General features: G+C 42.4%; 1 protein-coding gene across 9 annotated transcripts in view; it reads left to right on the top strand.

Annotated features, from left to right (window-relative positions):
* LOC142054850 (SAM and SH3 domain-containing protein 1-like) overlaps window positions 1–23,392 on the top strand; it is a 565,973-nt gene that overhangs the window by 515,965 nt on the left and 26,616 nt on the right. For 6 of the 9 annotated variants that reach the window (XM_075087979.1, XM_075087978.1, XM_075087980.1 and 3 more), the window contains 4 exons: window positions 230–342; window positions 2,034–2,135; window positions 16,870–17,002; window positions 21,068–21,414. In XM_075087979.1, coding sequence (XP_074944080.1) covers window positions 230–342; window positions 2,034–2,135; window positions 16,870–17,002; window positions 21,068–21,414 — 695 coding nt within the window. Of the gene's footprint in view, window positions 1–229; window positions 343–2,033; window positions 2,136–11,192; window positions 11,481–14,451; window positions 16,158–16,398; window positions 16,506–16,869; window positions 17,003–21,067; window positions 21,415–23,392 lie in introns of those variants that run through there. The other 3 variants (XM_075087985.1, XM_075087986.1, XM_075087987.1) reach the window with 3 other exon arrangements.

The following is a 23,392-nucleotide window of genomic DNA, read 5'->3' as shown; positions in this document are numbered from 1 at the left end:
TTGGTGTCCTAGGCCTAATTTACTTCCTTTTCTTGCTCAGTTACTTCCAAATCATTCAGTCCTTTGAAATCATACTATGAGACTGCTCTGGGGAAGGCCTGTTTCTGGCTAGCCAGATCCACGTGGTGACCAGATTTCAGAGCACTAGGTAAAATCAAGTCCAATATACCCTTCTCTGTGCATGACCTCTTCTTACACAGGCTTGTGATATCTGTGCTTTTTCCTACAGGAGAGGATGTAGGGTACGTGGCCAGTGAGATCACGATGAGTGATGAGGAACGGATCCAGCTGATGATGATGGTCAAAGAGAAGATGATCACCATTGAGGAAGCACTTGCTAGGGTATGATATGTACACACTTCAGTTTCCTGGAGAAATGTGTTTTAGGATGTAGGATATACCAGTTTGGAGTTTTCATTTACTCAGCGAACATAGCAGAAGGGGAGAAATCTTGCCTGTTTGTCCCATCACACCAGGGAGCATAAATTAGGCAGCAATTCCTTTGTTTACAAGGAAGAAGTGAGATTTAGCTCAACCAAAAATAGATGTCAAAAGTACAGCAGATTAATCGATGCCTAAAAGCATTTGCTTCTTTCCATTGGCAATAAAGGGTGCCAATCAGAGAAAAGCTCAAGTGTATACGTTTTCATTGCAGCTGTCTAAAGGTAAGGAAGATTAATCCCACCTGTACTAGTCCTTATTTATCATCCGTATTCATAGGATTGTTTAAGTACTAAAAGGAATGATTCAAGTTTTGCTGAGCTTGCCTTATTTGTTTCAGAATGCATTTATTTCTTATTATTTTCCTGCTGCTAATGGCTGAAGGGCACTTTGATTGAAGGGTTCCATTTTCAGCAATTAAAACTTTTAAAAATACTAATGTTTAAGCTGAAATTCCTTCTGCTTGTTTCTTATCCAAAAAGGTGGTGTTTTAACAGTCTTCAAGAAAACATTTGGCCGGTTTTGGCATTTGACTTTAGAATCAACACAAATGTATTTTTTGAGAAGTACAGTGGCTGCCACAAGTGTTTGTTTATAAAGTCTAAATGTTGATAAGCTGGAAGAAAAATAACTGTAAGGAGGTGTATTTGTGCAGCAATAGGGCTGAGATTTTAGTTGCTCAGGAGAAAAAAGGTCAGTGTTCAAGTTTCTACACCACTTTTGATTTTGTACCCTTGTGCAAAATACTGTGATGAACACAGGGTATTCTGTAGGGGCTCCATTAGAAGTGCAGAAAACATGATTTAGATCGCCAGTTGGCACTCGGATAAGTTTCTATGCTGACATACTGTATCTTGAAATAGATTATCCTAGAATAGAAAGTTATGGTATTGTCTGAAGAAAATATTACTTTGCTGGGAATAATATAATGACAAAAATGCAAATTTTTTAAAAATCACCAGGTGGTAGTATTAGGAGTTCTTTTACTTCTCTGTTGTTAAAAATTTGGGGGTGGAGGTTTGTACCTAATCTTTATGGTTAATATGTCCTTTTACTGTTTCCCTCTAGTGGTCTGAGCTACTAGCAGCAACTTTTTTTTTTTTTTTTTTAATATCATCAGTTCTTGATGATCCTTTCAACAGTTTGACTCCAGTAGGATTGGGTTTATGTCTTAAGTCTTTTATTGGAAAATGCGAAAGATAGTCTTTAGTTTTAAAAGTTAGTTCCTAGTCTTTACTGCAGATCATTTTATTTATAAAGGAAATTGGCAGGCTATTGTGATTTAGTCTGTCCGGTGGAAAGTGTGCCTCTGAGATGGGGATGTATAACTATATTTTACCAATTCAATTAATCACAATTCAGTGTTTACAGATCACTTCCTTTAAAAAAAAAAACTCATCATTAAAACTTCTGATTCTAAAGCAAATTAATTTATTTTGAACAAGTGAGACATACAACGCAAAAGTTCTGATTTTCCCAGTTCTACAATGATATGGGGGAAAAAGAACTGAACGGACATTAACTTTTGCTATTTTAATGAAGATTGATAGCTTCTCACCGGAAAACGTTCTCCCTGTCTTTTCAAATTTCAGCTGAAAGAGTATGAAGCCCAGCACAGGCAATCGAGCACTGTGGATACTACAGAATGGCCTGATGGCTCTTACTCAACATTTGATGGGTCTTCCAATTGTAATGTAAGTACCTGTCATTCTGGTATACTCCCCAGTATCATTTAATATTTAAGTTCTTTTATTGCAGTACAGAAATAGCCTGATTTACCTGGTGATTTCCTTAACAGCAAATGTATCATTTGACCTTGCAATGCTATGTTCTGTCTGCAGAAAATCTTTAACATGGATTTCAAATCTTCAAGGTCTGTTGTCATAGACTTTAGCAGTCTTATTGTATAATCTCTCTCTTTCTTTTTTGTGGTTTTTTTTTTTTTTTTTTAATCTGGCCCTTTGTCGCTGAGCTTTTGAAGCATAAGTGATCCCACGCAAAATTGCCCATTTTCCAAAATGCACAGAAAAGTTTTTTCAGGTAGTTCAGACAGAACCGTTTCACTTTACTTCTCAGTTACTGTGAATCAGCACTGTTTCTCAGGCCTTCCTAGCCCTTGTTGATGTATCCTAGCTGAGGGTCTGGCTAACTCCTAGCTGCCTACTGCTTTCAAGCAGTTCTATCTCTGCATTTGCTAACTCTCAGCTGAGAGAGTTTGCAGCTTTTGCAAGACCCATAAGCAGTGAGGCAGCTTTCCTACCTCGTTTTTACTTCTGAGCTGTGTAGCTCCTGGTGTTTTTATGGGCACCAGACAGTCCTTGTGTCATGCCGTACTGAATTAATTAATTTTTCCTTCCAAATATCTTCATTTTCACTGAGTAATTTATTCCACTTCATTTCTCTAATTGAAAATTCACAGATAAATCTTAGAGAACACCACATTCGGCTGTCAAATCCAAGCTCTTTGTAACCCATATAATCGAATCATAGGCCTTTGAGACCATTGATTGATTTATTTGTTTTATTATCAGTGGAATTTCCTGCTAACTGCAGCAGACAGTTATCTTATCCTCCCTAAATGAAGAGGAATGCGATGTCATTTTATGAGATGTTTAAAATATTTTTGTGGTGGAGAAAGATTTTCTTGTTTGTATTAAAAAAATATGCCCATCTTTAGTTAGATGGGAGCAGAGGGGGACTGATGTTGCCTTGTATCAAAGGCAGTATCAGATATATCAGAAATGTGCAAAGAATAGAAAAGGGAAGGATCCCGACTCTTCTGCACTGATTGTTTAGCCAGCTGAAAGATGTCTAGATGTTTTCCTCAATAGTATTTGTAGCCTGAACTTTCCCTTCTTAAGGCCTTTGGCTAAGGTACCTATAGCATAAAAGCCTCAAACCTCTCATTTACCGAACCTCAGAAGGATACTGAGTTGTTCTCCTAAATCTTCTGACAGTGGTTTACGCTTGTGTTGAAGTTACTGAAAGCTGTGTATACCTCTGAGGACAGAATATGATTCAGTATCTGCTCCCTAATGGAACGACTTGGCCCCTTTTTTCTAAAATTATTTTCCTAAGCCATCTTTGCCCTTTGAGTCAAGAGCTCTGTTGCCTCTCTCTGCTTTTCTGGTAAGATTTGAACCATCTTCCTGCGAACTTCGATGAGAGGTATCTACAATGATGGAACGGAGATCCCACAAGATTTTTGACCTTGCTTCTAATTTTTATCCTGGTTACATTTAACAGAAGCTGTGAAACTGCTTGCCTTCAAGGGAAAATCAGGTCATCTGCAGAAATGAAACTTCATGTTAGAGCAAAAGTCTGCTTGGCTTCTTTTTTTGGTGGACAAGAAAGGAACTGGGGTTAACTGGGGTGAAAAACTTTGGACTATAACTGACATGCAAGAGGGAAAACCAAACAGTGCGAAGTATCAGATATGTCTAGAGATAGGGCATGTGATCACCCAGACCGTTTTGCCAAAGGACATCTCTGTTAATCTAAAATGACCGGCTTTTGTGAGGTACAAAGATGAATCTGTTTTCAAGTCCTTTCTTTGCCAAATAGTTTGACTTTCGGTGTCATTTGTGTGATTTGTACTTTGCGAATTTGGAATCTCAACCTAAAACCGTCCTGCTCGTTTTATAGAGGCCATGAAGCAAAGATGTTTTTCCATATATTAAAAATATTCTCTTAGATAGCCCACTGCCTTCTAACCTCAGAAAGTAACTGAAAATGTGAGTCACCGAAATTGAAGTTTCTGGACTGAATTAAAACCCCTTGGGCAATGGCTCGTCTGGTTCTGCTGGCATTTTTTCTGATTTCTTTTTTTTTCTTTTTCTTCAGTCTTATGGCCAAATTGTTACTAGGCAGTTTTTAATAGAACATTGTGATCATACTTGATCATTTTGTAAACATGTTGTAGCACAAATGCTAAAAGTAAATTGCAGGATAATTGCAGATTGAGGGAATTTAGGAAAAGAATAATTTTCATTTTACTTGCTATACATTTTTTTTGTAGCCTTAGGGGTTTAAGATATATCAAGACACTATAATGGCTTTTTTTTCCCTTCAGATTTTGTCTTCCCAGGCGGAGAGATGTGCTGGTAGTTAGGATGACTTGGGAGGATGGGTCACTAGGTTTTTGTGGAGAATCTTGGTCTGTCTTTGCCCAATGAGTACATTTCAGGAAGAAAAAAAGAAAAAAAAAAAAGATAGAATCTAGGCATTTAGAGAATCTAAAAGCAAAGGCAGAATGTTCGGAGTGTTCTAAAGTTTTAAGTACTCCATACTACCAAGTCAGCTCAGCCCACAACATAAGAACAGTCACCTACAAAATAACATCTAAAGGGCAAATATCATTAGTTGATGTTGTTTTCTTTTTTAGGGAAAAAAAAAGATTACTTTTTTTATTAGCTTGTATAACCATCATATGTTTATGACTAACATTGCTGGTTTGATCCTAAACTGATTTTAAAGATTGATTTAAGGATTCTTTTCCCCAGCTACTCCTCTTTTAAATTACTGTGCCAAGAGATAGAAACTTGCACTTCATACCCTTGCAAAGCTAAACCCTAAAGATGAACCACAAAGGGTTGAAGGGTCGTCATCTCAGCACCCAAAGGGAGACAGCCCGATGTTATTGCTGTGCTGTTAATTGTATGTCCTGTTTGTTTGCTCTTTAGAAACAAACAAACCAAGGCCATGCCAAGCCAGTAGGTGACTTGGTTCTTTGCCACTTGAGAGCAGTTCGTAGCTTTCAGTCTCACTACTGTGGTCCCTTTGTTTCACAACAAAGTATGCGTGTTATTTATTTGCTAATGTGGGAATGCAGTTGAAACTGTTTTTCTTTTTAGTCAGATGTATAAAAAGTCTAAAACACGTCATCATTTTTTACAATTTTATCTCTGAATATTTACGTTTCGTCTCTGTTGAAATGAAGGCTGCTCACAGTAACTCTGGACAAGCTTTCATTGCCTTGCGCCAAGTGTTGGGATGTAAAGCAGGTGCAGATTACAAATGGATCCCTTTCTGGATTTTAGATAAGGGCCTATTTGTCCTCAGGAGTCAGAAAGCCCAGGGAAAGAGAGGACTTCAAAATTGTACCACATTCTGTCTTCATACTGAGGTGCCTTTTATGCTTCTTAAAGATAGAAGCCCATTTGATAACTTTTGCGGGCTGATATTCTCAGTTCAGCTGAAACAGGGCTGCTTCGTCCCCAGAGCCCTGCTGGTACGGCTCCAGCCCAGCTTGGAGGACCAGCATTAGGAGAAACCGGTGTAAATCCTTTCCTATGTTCTCTGCTGAAGGAACACTACTTGATACCAATCGCCACGTTTGATGCAGGAGTGGGGAAAAGGAGAGAAGCAGGAGGGAAGTTGTGACAAAGTGTGTATCATACGTGTGCTGCCACTGAAACAAACCACTGAGTAACTTTGCTGGCAGTTTCTGTAGGTGCAAGTTAAATGAAGTTGTAATTATCCCTGGAGTGAACTGTTTTATCGTTATCGTCAGGCTTCTGTGTTTCGGTTTTGATCAGCAGATAATGGTCGGCCATCCAGAGCTCATTAGCCCTAGCTTCCAGGTGGTGTAGCCAGCCTTTGTTTGAAGGGTGATGCACTGAGTTGTGCCGCGCTCCCCCAAGACCTCCCCACCTGCCACATGTGCCCTTAGCAGCCTCAGGAGAGAAGCCATAAAATTTATGAGCAGGAAGGAGAAAACCAGCATCTCCCTTCAACAGTACGGCCCATGGGTGGGTGGTGGGAAGCCCACAGTGCTGGTTTTCCTCCCTGCCTTCTGAACGCTTCCTTACCCAAGACTGTCAGCATGGCACTGTTACCAGTAGAAAACTGGCAGACCTGGAGGTGTGTCGTACACATCTGCATGTGCTGTGAGGCCAACGCTGGGGAAAAGTCCCCTTTGCATCACTGCTCTTTTCTATCTTTTATCAATCTGCTTCGTAACAGACAGCATCAAATCAAGTCCATACAGCGAAAGCTGTAGCTGGAGTGAGATAATCTTTTGTTGCTCCTGTTCTTCCTATTATTTCCTGAGGATTTTTTCATTTACCAGATCATTAAATGGGGCTAAAACTTGAAAGGGAGTGCAGTGTTGGGTTTGTGTCTACTACTATTGTCAACGGCAGAATAACAGACAAGAATGGACTTTGGGTCATGTTCGTTTCAATCCAAGAGGTGCTGAAGCTGTTGAATCAGGGGTGTATCACCTATGGTACACAGCTGACTCTGACAAAAGACAAAGTCTGATGGAATTATCTCTGGCTCACAACAGTCATTACCATGTTGTTTGGTAAGTGTGAAGAGCAGGAAGAAAAGGAATAATTACAGTATAACTCCTGTAGCACCAACTACCTCAAGAGTAAATCTAAGTGTAACTACAGCAAATCCACATTATTCAGGGTTATACTATATTTCAGTGATTCAGATTGTGGATGCTTTCTAAACACAGCAATTTTAAAATTTATTTTTATTCATATTACTGATGGATTCGTAAAATCTTTAACCATTTGTTAACATTATTTTTGCTCATACTGCTGTTTTGGAGACTGTTTTAGGGGACATAGTACTGTTACAGTAAACAGGAAAAAGTCCTTGTGGTATAATCAGTTTAACTTGTTAGAATTAAGCTCAAAGTTGATGCATATTAGGGAGCTAGCATTGGATATCAATGGAGAATAGAGTATGATGAGTTTGGGGTTTTTTTGTTATTTAAGCAGTAGTGTTTAAACTGAAGCAACATGGATACTTTGAGCATTTTGAAAGTTATGCAGTCCATTAGCCTTCGTTTTGCTGTTATCACAGGACTTACCAGCTTTTGTAAGCTATTTTTTTGTCATGAAAGACTAAAGGGTGGAGGAGGACGTTCCTGTGTTTCAGTTCTTGGAGAGCTTGTTGCCACCTCCAGACTCTGCATGCTCTTTGAAATAATGGAGGGGAGCTGATGCTGAGCACGGCTATGGATGAATGCAGAGCTTTCATCTTCGCTTTGAAGAGTGTACCCAATTTCTGTTAAGATTTCCTGAAAGGCAGTGATGTGCCTCATTGTATTGGATGGTATATTTATTATTACTATCCAAGTTCCTATAATACTGTCAGTGCTTAGTAACAGTTATGAGGAAGAAAGAGCTAATAAAAAGACGTGGCTTCAAAATGATAGTGCTAAATTCCCATGCTATGTGCCTATCATAGGGATGTGTCCTGGGAGGTGCTGGCTGCCCTCCTTTCCCACTAATCTCAGGGATGGTGTCCAGCACCTCTCAGTGACAGCTAGTAGCAAAAAAATTACAGCATATATTGTTATGATCTTCCCCCCCCATCCATACGTAACAGCAGGGTTTCCCATGGGTATCATAATACAAAAACCTTCATGGGAGAAAAAAATCGTCATTATGGTTCCCAGGACACGACACAAAGTTTTAAGTAAGGTCAGTGCTGTGGAGTGATGACAGCAGAACGAGAGACCATCATCAATGTGTTTATATTTGGTTTTGTAGAACACTGTAAGGAGTTTTTTAACTTATTTGGTCTGAAATTTTCCGGAATGCTTTAGAATTTGCAGGAGAAACGCATTTATTTAGGAATAAAACTTATCACTTCTTTGAGCATTATTTACCATGCAAGACCTGCCCATGTTGTCATCAGATACAAGTTGGCTAGGTATGTGTCCTTAGTGGGACTAAACACTGTCACCCCAGGGTTGTACTGAGCAGTTGGCAGTAATGTAGCCCAAGTAGACCTCCTGCTTACTGACAGTAGGAGTTGCTCCTGCAGATGTGAAGACTGGATGTAATTAGTCTGTCATAAGGTCTTTGAGAAAAATCTTCCAGCTATCATGACTCAGAGAAGAGAGCTTACAGTAACATGCAGGCAGTGACTGTAATGAAGCATGTTCATAACCACTTCTGTTTTGACTGCATTCAGACTTTACCGCAAAACATTTGGCCACGTTTTTGGGGAGGGTGGGAGGTGGGAAGGCAAATTAATTTAATATTCATTCTAACACATTACTTGGATTTTTGATACCTTTTTGCCCTTGGGCAGCTGCCTAATTTCTCTGTTTATTACCTAGAGGATGGGGGATGGTGGTAACAGCTTTTTCCTACTCTCCCTGCATGCATCAGCCAGCAGGAGATGCTGTAATCCATAATGTGGTTTCCCTGCCCCCATCTTTTCTGAGACCAAGCCTATTAAATTGGAACAAAGCCTTTCTTAGTTCAAGAATTAGAAATCTCAAAAGCCGTGTGTCTCACTGCCCTATTTGGCAGACTCAGGCTGAATAATCTTTACTTGTGGTACAATAGAAAATTTTAATTGCGCTCCTGTCGGTTACCACTTGCCCCGCCTCCCCGCCGCTGGTGTTTCCTTCCTTGCACTTAGGATGGTAACATTAATAGTTTGATTGTTTGAAAATACTGTAAGAATGTAATTTAAATGACTACCCCCTTCACTAAAGGGCTCTCATTGTCTTCTTTTTTTCTTTCTTTTTTTTTTTCCTCTGATATGAATTCCACTGTATTTCTTGTATTGCTGTTCCAACCTTGGTTTTCCAAAATGTAGAGAGGTTGGTTTCCAGCACCAGTGGTGTTCTCCATTCATTAAAAGTACAGCCTACACCAAAGAACAGGGATTCTCCCCAGGCCCTCTTAGCCTTGCCAAAACACAAAATGCAGTTGAGAGAGCCTTGTTAGAGAATCTCTTTCCCATGTGTAGAGGAGGCTGCAGGAGAACTGGAAAGGAATGCTGTTTTGTACCAGATACGGAATAATGTAATGTAGAGCTTCATTCCACCACATATACCTATGACAAGTGGTACATGAGTACAGTTGTAATGTCATTAAAATTAATTATGCTAATCAGTGAGAGAAACGCTTTGCCATGAGGAAATGTGTCTGGCTTGCAGATGCAAACGTCAGCAATGTGTTTCTCAAAATTATTTAACTAAAACCTGGAAACAGTTAACACCTAGGAATTTGCCTAAGCAGCTATTCTAGTATCAAGACAGACCTCATGGGAGAATTAAATTTTTGTGCTCTTGTTACTTATGACAAATATTTCCCACTAATTTCAGCAAGCGGTGTCGTCACCAGCTAATGTGTAATATATCTTTCACCAAAGTAGCCGTTGGATGCATCTTTGATTTCCTAGTAAATAATCACAGACCAAACCCAGACTTGGGATTGCTGTTTCCTTCAGCTTACCTGGGGGGGCTGACACCACTGCTGCACATTCTAGACTTACGCAGCCTTTGTAATTCATACTCTTGCAGCTAATTATGTGAAGTGGCAAAAACATTAATGACCTCTGTTAATGTTCTTAAAAATTTTGGAGGCTTTTAGTTGTAACCTCAGGATATGATGTGGATTATCACATCTGAGCTTCACACGGTTTTCTATGAACAGCCTCTGCAAGTTTTAGAGGTCTGTGAAACTTTCTTAATGGAACCAAAACCTTCAAAAACTCAAGTTGCAAAGCCCTGAACTTAGATCAGTTTCACTCATGGCCATGAGCTTTTAAAGGGAATCTGGGATACATTTCAAGGAAGTCGCTGTCATGTTTCACTTGATGTGGGCTGGTATGTTATTGAAATTGGAGAACACTAGCTGGTTTTATCTGAAGCTTAGAATTTTCCATAGGGTTTTACATCAGAGTTTTGGGGCTGAAGTAGTTCAGGAGTAAGAATCCAGCTACAACACACCAATAAATGAAGTTTACATGACTGCTAGGGAGTAGAAAAGCTGTGTACAGTCACTACTACAAAGACAGAGAAATTGAAAAAGGATATTTGGCTAGGTGGCTCATTAAAATCAGCCAGTCATCAAAGGAAGTAGATGTTTAATCCTGCTGTGATTTCAGAATGTGTTTGATCTGCGGCAAATCCAGATCAACTGGCCATTGATGGTATGGTCCTGAGTAAGGGGAATATTTTCTTGGCTTAAAGAAGGTGCTGTTGTGATATGCCTTTGCCACTGCTTTCCACCACTGGATACCAGTGCCCTGAACTAGTAAAGGTTTTGGTCTGTGTTTTCTTGTGCTCTGAGAATTGTCTGGATTCTGGATTTGTCCCAAGGTTTGGGATTAGGTACGGTTGCCTACAAGAGGAGTGCCAATTTACCTGAGCATCTCAGAGTCTGTTTCTTAGGAAGGGAGGTCAGAGCCCAGCCTAGGAGGAGAAGTTGGAAGTCATGCTACAGTGCTTCATAAAGCCACAACATGCCTAATTCTAGACCAGTCTGAGATTTCTGAATTAAATATTATTTGCCTTTCCAGTTCTTAGTGATGTTCTTTTTTTATAGCACTGAAACCAAGGGGAAAGGAAAAAAAAAGTATCTAAGTTCAGTAATTTAAAAAACATTTAAGGAAGGCTTATTTTTCTGTCAAATTAGCCCTTTATAAAGGGAAATTCTCAGGAGGGCTTTTTGTCAAAAGTATTAAAAAATGAAAATAAAAAAAGCCTGGTAAAGGGCTTAAGTTATATTTCCTATAGGCACAGCCTCCACTCTAGCAGCCGTGTTTGAGGGTCAGTCTTCGTCCTGGCTTTGCAGAGATTCTCTGTATTTTTTTCTTTCACTGAAATTCCATAGACAGTAATTAAGGAACTGGAGGCCAGCAAGAGGTCAGCAAGCCTTCGTCAGTGAAAACAGGGATTGTTTGCCATGTACAACACTCCCTTTTTTCCTTGTGGTGAATAGAAGATTTGCTTAGAGCTGATGACTTATGCCTTTCTTGCAAGTTATGCAGCTAGCGAGTAACTGGGGGAATCAATCAGTGAGCAGAAAACAGCTAATTGAGTCCAGCATCACGCTTTTTTCTTCTTTACATATTCAGTGCTGGAATCGGAGCCAGTTTGGTGTCTGATAATGTAACTCCAGAGAAGAGGCATTTTGTGCGCAGGATTCGGAACGAATACAATACTTAAGAAGAAGGGTCTGATCCTAAATTTTAGGGTTACGAAGCTGACAGCAGTTGAGGACTCAGGGGGAATTACTCGAAACTGAGGTTTAGGCCTATAAATGCCGAAGCTGGTAAGTCACTGAGCATGGAGCGTGATGTGGAGGGGATGTGCCTCCTGTTTCAGAGAGGCAGAGAGAGAAAAGGCTTTTGTGGTTATTCTTAGGCACAGCACAGCATGCATAGCTTTTCTTAGTTCTCCTCTTCCTTTCCTATGGCTTTTAAGTTCTTGTCTGTTCTATTTTCTTGTCTCTGACTTTATACAGGCATCTTTATTAAAACCTTAAAAAAAGTTAGAATTATTGATTTTTTTTATTTTTTTTTGGCAGATGTAAAGCCTGTTAGACAGAAAGAAGAAAGGACACGTGTAGCCACGTCTCCTAAAGGGAACAGCAGAATCTCGTTGCATTTACTATAGAACTCGTAGTTCTGAAGTGAGCTAGCCAGGGCTGGGGGATGTGATGTGATATGCCCACAAGTCTGAATGAGTATTTTTGCCCGACTTTGCTGAACAAGAATTGTCTGATAGCCAAAACCAATTGTGGCTTGGGCTTAATCAGCTATTTAGAGATTTCCTAGTTTCTTAGATGGGAGATTTCGTAGAGATTTCATTTGGGGCTGAACTATTACTGGGCATAAAGTGAATTGTAAAACCTTCACATCTCTCCAAATGCTTCACACAGCTCATGTAAAAGTCATATATGTTTTTATTTATGGAGGTGAAACAGATTAATCAGTTATGATAGCTTTAACTGGATATTTTCCTAGAGTTTCTTAAATGCTTTTATTAGGACCTGGCTAGCAGGCTTTGCCTATCTTGTGTTTTTTAAGGGCTGCTGCTATAACGCTGAAGTGTTTCCAAACATAGACCTGCCGAAAGCTAGCTACTTATTTCTGGTTTACATTTTGCCAATTAATTCCAAGTACCCTAGTTAGTGTTAGTCTTCTGTGTGCGTGTGTGCGCGCGCGCGCGCACGCCTGTGTGAAGTACTAATTCAAAGGGGGAGGTTAGGATTGTTATTTCTATGGCGTGTGAAATGGGCTGGATGTTAGAGAGCAGCAGAGCGAGGCGTGTGCCTTGCCTCCAGAGTAGGCAGCAGCAAAGAGCCTGCGTGAGAAAAGTGGGAAAGAAAGCAAAAAGGGCACCAGGAGCAGAACTAGAGAGAGCTCCTTGAATGTCAAAGTACATGTGCTAATTTCCTATTTGCTCCTGAATGTAAGGCTTTTTACTTTGATCTTACGTACGAGATGATGCAAAGCGTGGCCTTTAGGGGTGTGCGAGTAGGAAAAATATTGCAAGCAGAAAGGATGCTAGAGGTGGCAGGGGGAATTGATCTCTCCTGGATTTGATAGCATCTTCACAAGTTTGTGGCCACATTTCTTAGCGGCAAAGAGCTGGGTGGTGGGGATGGGCCTTGGCCTCTCCACCATTTTCCAGCCATGTGGTACGTGGTAGCTGCAGTCCTCTGGTTGCAGTCCTTGGTATTTCCAGATGCTGTTAATTTAGTCCCTGTTTCCCTGTAGTCCTTCACACGTTTGTGCAGCTGAGCTCTCCAAGCTGGCGGGTGTCTGCACCGTGAGAGCATTGCAGATGTGTCGGGGATGCACTTGCTCCAAGCGGTGCAGGGAAAGGGGGCTCCGCCCGGCCAGCCCCGCCAAGGAGGCCCTGCAGGCTGTGCCGGCTCCCCGGCAGCCCGGCCAAGCCCTGCGCTCTCTCTTTAAAGCAAGCGTGATTTTTGTGCATGGGCTTGGCCAATTTGTTATGGTTTAAGGCTGTGGAGCCAGCTGTCTGCAATCTGATGTAATGTTGCCCTGGAAACCAGAAATGAAACACTTAAGCATTCACCACAGAATTACTACATACAGCATTAGCCAAAATAATTAAAAGTTGAGCCATATGGGCTTTCGGATGGAAAAATTTGGAGCGGAGGAGATGGAAGTTAAGTTGTTCCTATTTACGGTACTGCAAATCCGTTTGTTTTCCCCTCGGAGCACGGGGAGAGGCCTGCTCCGGCAGTGCATGGGGGACGGGGAGATGGAGGGGCCTCGACTGTTTTATCAGTGCGTTAACGATGCTGAGGCTTGGTCTAAGAGGACAGTGGGGAGCCGGGGGCAGAGGGGGGTGCAGCATGGCTTCCTCCCGTGCCGGGGAGCCTCCAGCCTAGCCTCTTGCAGACCCATCGTTCCCTCTTTAACAGACTATGTCTAGCCTTTCACAGTTCTGCAGCACACTGAAACACCCGTTAAGGGGGCAGAGGGCAAGAAGAGGGCTGGCAGCCGGCTGCACAAAGCCCCTTGCCAAGGCCTGGCTGCAAGAGCTGTCCAGGAAGCCATTTGCCCGGCCCGCCACGCGTTGGGGAGATTGGGGTGATTTTCCCATCTGAAGACAGGGACAGCCACCAAAAAAAACAATTTGGTCACTGTGGAAGTGGGGAGGGTAGAGTGGGTCGGGGAAGTCAAAGCATCAAAGTTCAGTGATTTCCAAATATGTCGCTTATGGCCTGAATGCTTTACATTTCTGTTTTCTGTTTAATATTAGCTGTAAAAGAAAGCATTGCTTGAGCTGGAAAATTAAGCTCTGTTTCCCATGTGCCAAAATGGAAACTTTTGATAATTTCAAGGCTTTCTTTTTAAAAAATTGTTTCAAAAACAGGAAACGAAACTAAAGTAACCCTTTTTCAAAACAGTTTAATTTTCAAGGAATCAGCATTATTTGACAAGAAAGTTTCCTGAGCAACACCGCTGGCGGAGTCATTGATGGTTTTAGGCCTTTTTGCATAAACTTATTAGCCATCCTTTTCCTTTACAGAGGATTTTCCATGCTGTAATATGATAGGAAATAGGCTGCTGGAGAGAGACTGACTTTGGTTTTAGTCTGCCCGTTATCTGGTGGCTCCTGTTGTTAAGCACGAGCAGTTCTCGCCTCTCTTGGCCAAGCACTGGCACTATGAAGGGTGTGTGGCTGCCTGTGGAGGACTGCAGCTCAAAGGGTGTCGGCAGTCCTGAAGTGGTGAGGAAAACCAGCTGGCATTTGATTACAATGGGACTTTATTTATTTCGAAGTGTGGTGGGGACGCCCTGGACCACCCACCCAGGTTTGATGTCCGTACCTTGCGCTGAGGCTGTTTTGGCGCTCGTTTTTGTGGTGGTAGTCATGAATGCCAATATCAGACATTGTAAAAGCTCTTATTGTCATTGCTGAGTTTTCATAGCCCTGAGGGGGACAGTTCTTTATTGGATACCAGTGGTGCAAAAATAAGACTAGCTGTTTAGTCTTTGGTGAAATCCTGGGCAGCCCGACCAGGTATGAGCCATTCTCTAAGTCTTGTAGAGCTCAGTTTTACAAACAGTAGTCTTGCAAACCAAGGGTGTATGAAAAGTAATGAAGGGAAGCAATGACTTAGAGTAATTGCATTTAAACTAAACTTACCTCAAGTGCAGAGAATGCATGATGGTTGCTCACCAGGATGCGCTTAATGACCTAAGAAATCTTGACTGAACTTCTTGATTACAGTCAATAATCCATTCGTCATCTTATCAAAATTGGTCTGCCGTGTTTGACATGTCACTAAATTGTCCCAGCCATAATCTCTGAATTAATGGTCATCTAACTGCTTAATTTATCTTGATATAAACAAGTCTGGTACTTCTTTACAGCCGTATTTTTCCCAAAGGAAGATTATTAATTACCTAGCCAGCCTGTACCCATAATAAATGCATTCCTGCGGCTCTCGGACAGCAGAATGGCAGTTTCTGCTACCATATGCAGTCCATTTGGTATTCCTGCTTGTTTTGGAGTCACACGAAGTTTGTGGTAAATCAGTAATTGATGGTGCCCTTGCAGAAAGTGGCTGAAGTTTATGCTCTGGTGTGGTTCTGCTGGCCTCATGAGGTGTGTGCATGAGAGGTAGGCTTTCAGATCTGCCCTGGCTCCTTCAGGCACTGTGCCTTTGAAAGTGTACCCATGCAGCTGCTAATTGGTGTCCTGCCCCATGGCATCTACTGTTATTACCACATCCTGATTTTTAAGTGTATTTGAAAAGCAGAAAGTGCTTTCATATTTGGCCTGTCTTTTATTCAGCCTCTGGATAAAAAGACAGCATCTGGGGAAGAGGAGAAGGGTAGCCTTTCTTTTTTTCCTTTTTTTTTTTTCTTTTTTTTGGCTTGCATTTGTTGCGGATTTTTCTTATTTTAAAAGTTGTGTTAAGGAGAAAGAGAAAACAGGATGAGCACACTGTGGAAACCCAGATAGCTGCGCTGACAGGAAGTTGCATGAGGGTTTTTAGAGCTGACCATTAGGAATGCGGTGAATTGGCTGGGACCACGGGTGAAAACAAATTAAGGTATACGATCCATACTGCGGTCCAGCTGGAGCCTTCACCGCGCGCAGGAATGTGCAGCGGCGCACAGTGCCAGGGCTGTCCTGGCCGAGCTGGAGAGCCCTGCCGGCCTCCTCTCCTCTCCTCTCCCCTTCCCTTCCCCCCGCCGCCTTCCACATTCTGGACTGATTAAAACAGAGGAAGTAGCACATCGAAGGTTGGATCTGGCTTGAAAATCGAAGTCATCTTCTCGTTCACAAGGAACGGATTGTTTCAGCTTGTTGTGTCACTGCTGTTGGAAAGAAGGGAATTTTTTTTTGTCTCTGTAACGTTTGATACTTGAGGGAAAACAGCTGGAACTGAGCATACTGGATCAGATGCAAAACGAAACGGGATGCTGGGGAATATGGACTGCACTGTATATCTGGAAAGGTCAGAGTTTTCCCTTGGTCAGTGCTGGAGGAATGCTGTGTCCATCTTAATTCCAACCTCGAGAGCCTTCAGGAGGAGTGTAGGGAGCAGGGAGGAAGAAAGGAATATTTTGTAGCTGTGGCAGTTTGTGAGTGAGGCAGATGAGGTCTCCTCCTTTCTTTTCCTTCCCGTCCCTTTCTTGTGCTGCTGTTTTTGATTTTCTGGGAAGGCTGGGGGGGAGGGGGGGGGAAGAGAAGTCGTCAATGACAGAGCTTGAGTTCGGACGGGCTGTTTATAACCAGGTTTAAACAGTAAGTTCTGAGATGCCAGACAGAGCAGTGACTGACCCAAACCACAGGAGCATAACTGGTACGGTAAGAAGAGCCCTGGGAAAGAGCCCTGCCTGAAACGTACTGAGAGAGGACGTGGAAGTAGTTATTACACAATGCATGGGAAGCAAGACAAGGGCAGGAATGCATTTCAATGCCTAGGATCTTACGTTGCACAGATTTAGAAATCAAAATGGTATGTCATGCTTTCAGAAAAAAGAAAAAAAAAAGAAAAAAAGAAAAACTCAGTAATTTAAATGTTTCTGTCTGACCTGGGCTGAAAATACACCACCAGTTACAGAGCTGCATTGACACAGCACAGCAGATGAGCTGGGTTAACTTGACTTGAAGGAGCAAGCCGTGGAACTACTACTTTATTAATATTCCCTTTGTTTCTTTGCCAGTCAAGAGAACAATCCGATGATGAAACAGAGGAGTCGGTGAAGTTTAAGAGGTTGCACAAGCTGGTGAATTCTACTCGCAGAGTCAGGAAGAAACTCATAAGAGTGGAAGAAATGAAAAAACCCAGCACAGAAGGTAAAAAGCAATGTGCATATGGTTAAAACTGTGTGTATGAATGTATGCTTCTGTTTAGAGGGGACAGAAAGTGGAGGGCTGGGGGCGGGAGGGGTGGAGTGTTCTTAAGGGATGGTGGGAAAGACTGCCTTGTCTGTGGTGCATGCCTTACCCAAGTAGTTGCATTTTGAGACTGTGGAAGGAGGAAAGTGTCAACCTAGAATGTGGTTACTGCTGATCTCCTGGTATTCCCAGAGCAGTGCTGGAGAGCCCCTCATTAAGAGATTAAAAGTTGGTTTACATTTTATGCTCCATGCTGGGGAGGGAATAAGACTATGAATAATCCCAGCCAGCTGCCCCACAGGCTCAGCAAGGAGGTAAGCAGAGCCACCACCACGCTGATCCCTCCTCCAAGGTCTGGGATGGCACACAGGTGAAGCTCTCGCTTGTTTTGGGAGGGTAGCGGCTGGTCGGTGGTGCAGTTGCACCACATGGCATCGTCCTGTGGCAAGAGTACAGAAACTCCATCAGACATTCTTGTGGGATAGCAACTGCCTTGTTTAATATTAACTCCTACTTCTGGGGGAGCCTGCTTGCAGTTTGGCTCCTGAATGAGCCCTGCTGCCAAGGGAGAGGGGGAGAGAGGAGAGAGAAGGGAGGAGGAGGAGGGTGGAGAAACAGAATTTCAGCCCTTGGGAACACCATGCCACAGAATTAACTCTGGATGACCTGTATCTGTGTGTGAGCACACAGATTAACGGAGCCTGAGCCTCAGGAACCTCTCTGCACAGCTCTGCTTGAGTCCTCACTGGAACTGTGGGCACCCCTCTACGTTAATGGCCTTCCTGGGATCATATGCCAGTTTCCCTCAGCTTTGCAGTGAGCTGAGCTGTATTATGATTCCTTCCTAGTGCGTTTAAGGAGAACGTGTGCATCTTTTTGTGTATGTGGCAGGAAGCTGTTGGCAGATTTGTGATCTAGCCTGTCTCTCTCCTGTGTGACGGTGGTGATACTGGCTGGTGTGAAAGGCCTGACCAGTCTAAAGCTCTGGACCAGGCAGCTGTTTTGGTATGAACAGGTTTTGTCAGCTCATAGGGTGAGCGTAAAGCTGGGTTACCTTGGAGGGAAAAGCATGGTTTATGACACAGGGCAAACAAAACAGGGCTATCTTTCCCCTGCTCTGGGGAAAGAAGGACCCCAGAGAGGCCTGTCCTATCCCCTCCCTCTCTGGGGGCCTGGGAAAAGCTGCAGGGAGCAACCAACCAGGGGCTCCAGGGGTGGGAGCAGCTGCAGGAGCATGCAGCTGAAGGGCTGCTGGGTGTGCAGACGCCTTCCTGCAGTTTGGTTAGACATTCTCTTCAGTACGTCAACTGTCTGTTTTGCTCTGTATTCCCTCTCTTACAGTGCTTCACTTCCTTATTTCCTTTTCTCCTTCAGTCTTTCACTTAAGTGTCCCAGTTACTTTCAGGTTCCTTTTCCCCACAGTCTTCCACCCCTGCCCCCCCCCCCCCGAAAAATCACTAAATTAACAGTTATCTCAAAAAAAAATTTGCTCTGCTTCCTTCTTTCTCCATCTCCTACCTGTCTTCTCTGTTTTAACTCCAAGCTGTTCTGAATAAATTATCTATAACTGAGTTTGTACTTCATCTAGCACTCTGGAGTTCCTTTGTAGATTGGTTCTTGTGAAACTCTGTAGCAAAAACAATTACTGCTAAATAACAGCATGAATGACTTCTACGTAACTTCTACATAAGTAGAAGGCCCCTTAAGTAGCCAAGTCTATGTTAGGGGTAGATATCTACGACTTTTCTTTCAGTAAATTCTCCCCGCATCCAAGTTTTCATGTGGCAAATTAAAAGTGCTTCATAAATGCTGTCCATCCCCATATCTCATAACGTAGGTCTGTATTCCCATTTGGATATGTCAGAGGGCTCTGCAAGATGACAAAAAATACCGTGCTCAGATTTGGGGATTGCTGCCTGGCCTTTCAGGCTACCTGCGGTTGACTGGATTGGTTCTTGAGCTCTTTGCTGCTGTTATTTGAATGTGCATTATGATTGTGAACCAGAGTGAAATCCTAGATGGCTAGGTTTTGGGGAGTGGGTATAAAATTTGATTGAGTAACATCAGTAAAATTTCAATAAATTCATCAGTGTTCAACATCCTTTAACAAAGCATGAGAGTAGGCTTGGTTTGAAGACTGACATGCAGTTCCCCAGAAGAAAGATTCCTCATAATCCTCCTCAAAAATTTCTTCACAAAGAACAAGTTTGCCAAATTTCCCTTATAAGTTCCTGTAGTTTTTAAAGAAAAGTACACTAGTCCCAGATCCTTCTCCCACATTTCTACTATTGACTGTGTTATCACATTACATATATATCTGATCTGATCCTCACTAGAATGTGCCAATATCTGAATCCGTGTGTATTTTGTGTTAGTCTGCTCCTAGTCAGTGAAGTAATTGAAGCTTCCTAATTCCTGGGGACCATTCGTATACAGCGTTTAAAAACAAATCACATCTACATCTGTGGCTTTGTGTCATGGACTCACTCCAAATAACATCTGTTACAGTGTTGACACACAATGCATATTTTACAAGCTGTTTAAAAACATACTTACTCAGTGGACTAAAATTGTTTATCAGCACATATTCAGTTCCAGGAGAATGTCTATTTTTTGTTCAAATTGAGAAGTAGAGGGGGAAAAGAGCAAGTGGGACAGTCCAGTGAAAGTGGTGTCAAAATCAGACTCCAAACTACAGACCTACCCCATAAAAGTTCTCAAGAATGAAAGTTGTATGTCAGGTGTGATCCACTATCCCTTCACTGTCACAGCAAGTTTTATCTTGGTAAAATAGCATCTTTTGTTTCAGCAAATACACGTCAAATATGTTTTGCCAACAAGAGCGAACTGAAGGTCAGACAGGAAGCCTGTACAGGGCAACTAATCTTCTTTCATCTTGAAATGTGTCCCCTGTTATTGAATGAGCAAGTTTAGTAAGTCATAGGTATTTTGGTAATGGTTCAAATTTACCTCTGCCGCAAAACTGTGGAAGCAATTAAGATGAAGGCAAAGTTGAGTCAAGCAAGAAATTTATTTTGGCAGGAAATAAATGCAGCCACCTTTCTGTGTGTGTTTCTGGTATATACCCATGAATGCTGTGGAATTTGTCAGACAGGACTGAGGAGGATGTGTACTCTTGTTCGACTCTTTCAGTGTTACTCCATCTAATACCTGAGCCTATACTTTGCTCAGAAGAAAACACAAGAGAAAAGTTTCTTAAATGATAAATGTGAAAAGGAATTGCAACTTCAGGTCCTTTATTCCCTTCCCTCCGCTACAAAAAGGAGACCTGGCTGTTTGCCCATCTCCAGTACTTGCATTGCAAAAAGTCTCTTTCCCTTTCTGTGAAATATGTATTTGGTGAAACCCAAGTGTTTCTGTCATTACCAGGACATTGTTGAAATTGGCACACCCACAATTTGACCCACTTTTTTTTTCCTTGCATCTGTTTAAGTAAATTCTGTTTGGTTAAAATTAGTCCCTCTTCCCCCATCAAAAACCCAGAACTTTTAATTTCATCCTGGAGCTCAGCTCCATTACTTTCTGGGAAAAATACTGCTTTCTGCAGCAGCAGCAGCAGCACTGGGTATTGGAAAACTGGACCTGAGAGGTACTTGTTTCGTTTTTAATGTCTGGGTATACTTCTGACCTATTGTAATCTCTAGACCTGAGTATCATATGCAAGTATCAGAAGGAAAACATGAGAAACAGATGCCAACTCCAGCTTTTAAGGGGTTCTCAGTGACAGCATCTGTGGTCTTACTTAGCTGCAGATGAAAGAGAGAAACTTAAAACAACGAGTTTACTTACGGGTTGCTGTCATCTGTCTACTGTTAACTCATCCCAGAACTCTCACTTCAGATTTATCCACTTGCAAATACCTTCTGGGTTGCTTATATCAGGAAGAATTTTCTTCCATTTTAAGCAGGTGATATCTTAAATAAATACGATAAGGCTCTACAGGGAAACATCTCAGAGAATTATGAACAATGACACACGTTGCGCTGCTTTTGTCCCCTGTAGGTGTGGAAGAGCACTCACTTGACAACTCTCCTATACTGGACGACAGATCAGCACTTTACTCTGGAGTTCACAAGAAGCAATTCTACTTTGACAGCTCCTGTGAAAAGCAGCCGGAGGACGACTCGGACTCACTTACTACTTCTCCCTCATCCAGCAGTCTTGATACGTGGGGAGCTAACCGGAAGCTGGTGAAGACCTTCAGCAAAACTGATAGCCGTGGCCTTATCAAGCCTCCCAAGAAACTTGGGACATTTTTCTCTTACCCAGAAGAGGAGAAGACCCAGAAAGTTTGCCGCTCCTTGACAGATGGGGAAATGAAGAAGAGCCTCGGCTCACTGAGCCATGGGGTAAGTACAGAAAGCATTTGCTTTTATGACAGCAACAGGCACAAGCACCATCTTCTGGTGTCCCTGGAGGAGATTCAGAGTGTAAGGAAGCAGATCCGATTGAAGAAAATGGATACTAACTATTCCTGTTCCAGAGCTTTTCTTTGCCAGCGCCCTGCTAGGAAAGGAGCATCTCCCGCAACTTGTGACCTACAATTACTGCAGCACAAAACGAAAGGGGGTGGAGGTTGTGGCTTCCCAAACAGAAGGCTACGAGGGCGCACTTCTGTCAGCGAGTTCAATATTACCTATGTGGTGGAGAGAAGCCTGTACAGTCACCTCAACCTCTCACAGCTGGTGCGTCCCGTTACTGACAGGACCCTGAACAAGGCTGACAAGCAGGACCTAAGGAGATGCCTGCTGGAGGAGGATGAGGAGGCCAAGAGGAAGTGGGCTGCCACAGTGGATCGCTGTACTAAAAGGGTTCTCTTGAGAATCCACCAAAAGTCTGTGAGTCAAAGAGTTGCCGTGAAGGTGGTCTTCCAGTTTCTGTGAGGTTGCAGTCAATACTTTCTGCTTTATACTTGTAACTAAAATTCAGTGCTTCTGCTTTCCTTGCCATTAGAAACTCTTAAGCACTGTAATTCAGCTATAAGGAAAGAGTTTGGTATAATCCCATCAGAGAAGAGTTTTGTGAGTCTGCAGTTTCTATGTGTACAGAATAACTCAGTGTGAGAGAGAAACTGTAACAAAATGCTGCTTTTTTAAATTCACCTAGTGCAGAAATTAAGATCGCTGGTGGACAGAGGAGCTTTGAGTTGCTATAAACATGTTATTTGTGATGTTTTGGGAGTCAGTATTCTCTTAAAGAGATACTGAGAAAATGAACAAAATTTTCAGAGGATTAGAGTGTTCTTAGTCAACGGTACTCTATTTCTCTCCTGCTGTCATTGCCTCATATTGGCCCTCCCCTTCTCAGTTTGCATCTCATCAGTTCACTCGCCCAGCTCTGTATTCTCTGTTACACATGCAGCTGCAGAACGACAGGGAGTTTTACATTATGTAGGCACTGCCCTCCCACTTGCTGCTCACCACCACCAAAAGTGCCCCTTCTGCTCTGTCCCTGGCCACTGCTCCTTCTTTCTAGCATGGGGTGAAGGTGGCATCTTCTCTCAGAACGATGTGGAAAGGGAAGGGGGGGGTGGCCAGAAAAAGGAAGCTGTGCTGAACAATGGGAAATCAAGTGATTTGAGCACTCCAGAGAGATCCAAAGGTGCTTCCTGATCATATGACCCAGTTTTGACAGTTTCCTTAACCATGATCCTGAGTTTCCTAGGAACTTGCCTTTGGGGCCAGCCAGACCTCCAAAGCTGAGCCAGCTAGTCTGTTACGTAGTTGACAATGTAGATATGCTCCCTACTTCAGTGGGTGGAAACAGCAGTGCACCCACAACATTAAGCAAGATATTCCAGTGAGCCACAGTACAAACAGCTTTTCCTCTTGAACTACAAATTTATTGTGAGTTGTGTCTGCTACATTTCTTCAGGTGTGAGGTATTCTTGATATAAGTCACAGTCTTGGTCTCCATGAATAACCTGCGGGAAGTGACCAAGCTTTCATGGTTCAAGTTTTGCTCTCTGGCCACAAAATAGATAGGTTTTTTTCCTAACCAATACCACCAACGTTCTTTCTTGGCAGCTTCACTATTTCTTCTGCATTGATTGCCTGCCCTGCCTTGCACAGGGTACTGTTTATTTTCACAGACATTGTACTCAAAAGACATTGTTTTCCCATGAGGATATTACAATGATAAAAGAAACCTTACTTGTCCTTCTGTTGGTTGAATAATAGGGGTATCTCAGGCAAAAGAGCATGCTCGTATGTGCTAGAGATGCCCCATTATTATAAACACCCTCTGAAACCGTCTTTGCAAATACGGATGACAGAAACAAGTTTTTCAGTTCTTCTAATAAGTAGCTTTACTATAGTAGTTTCACCA

This window comes from Phalacrocorax aristotelis, chromosome 3 (genome assembly GCF_949628215.1).
Source record: "Phalacrocorax aristotelis chromosome 3, bGulAri2.1, whole genome shotgun sequence".
In the NCBI taxonomy this organism is placed as follows: Eukaryota; Metazoa; Chordata; class Aves; order Suliformes; family Phalacrocoracidae; genus Phalacrocorax; species Phalacrocorax aristotelis.
Note: the sequence above shows the minus strand (reverse complement) of the source record. Positions and strands in the feature narration are given on the sequence as shown.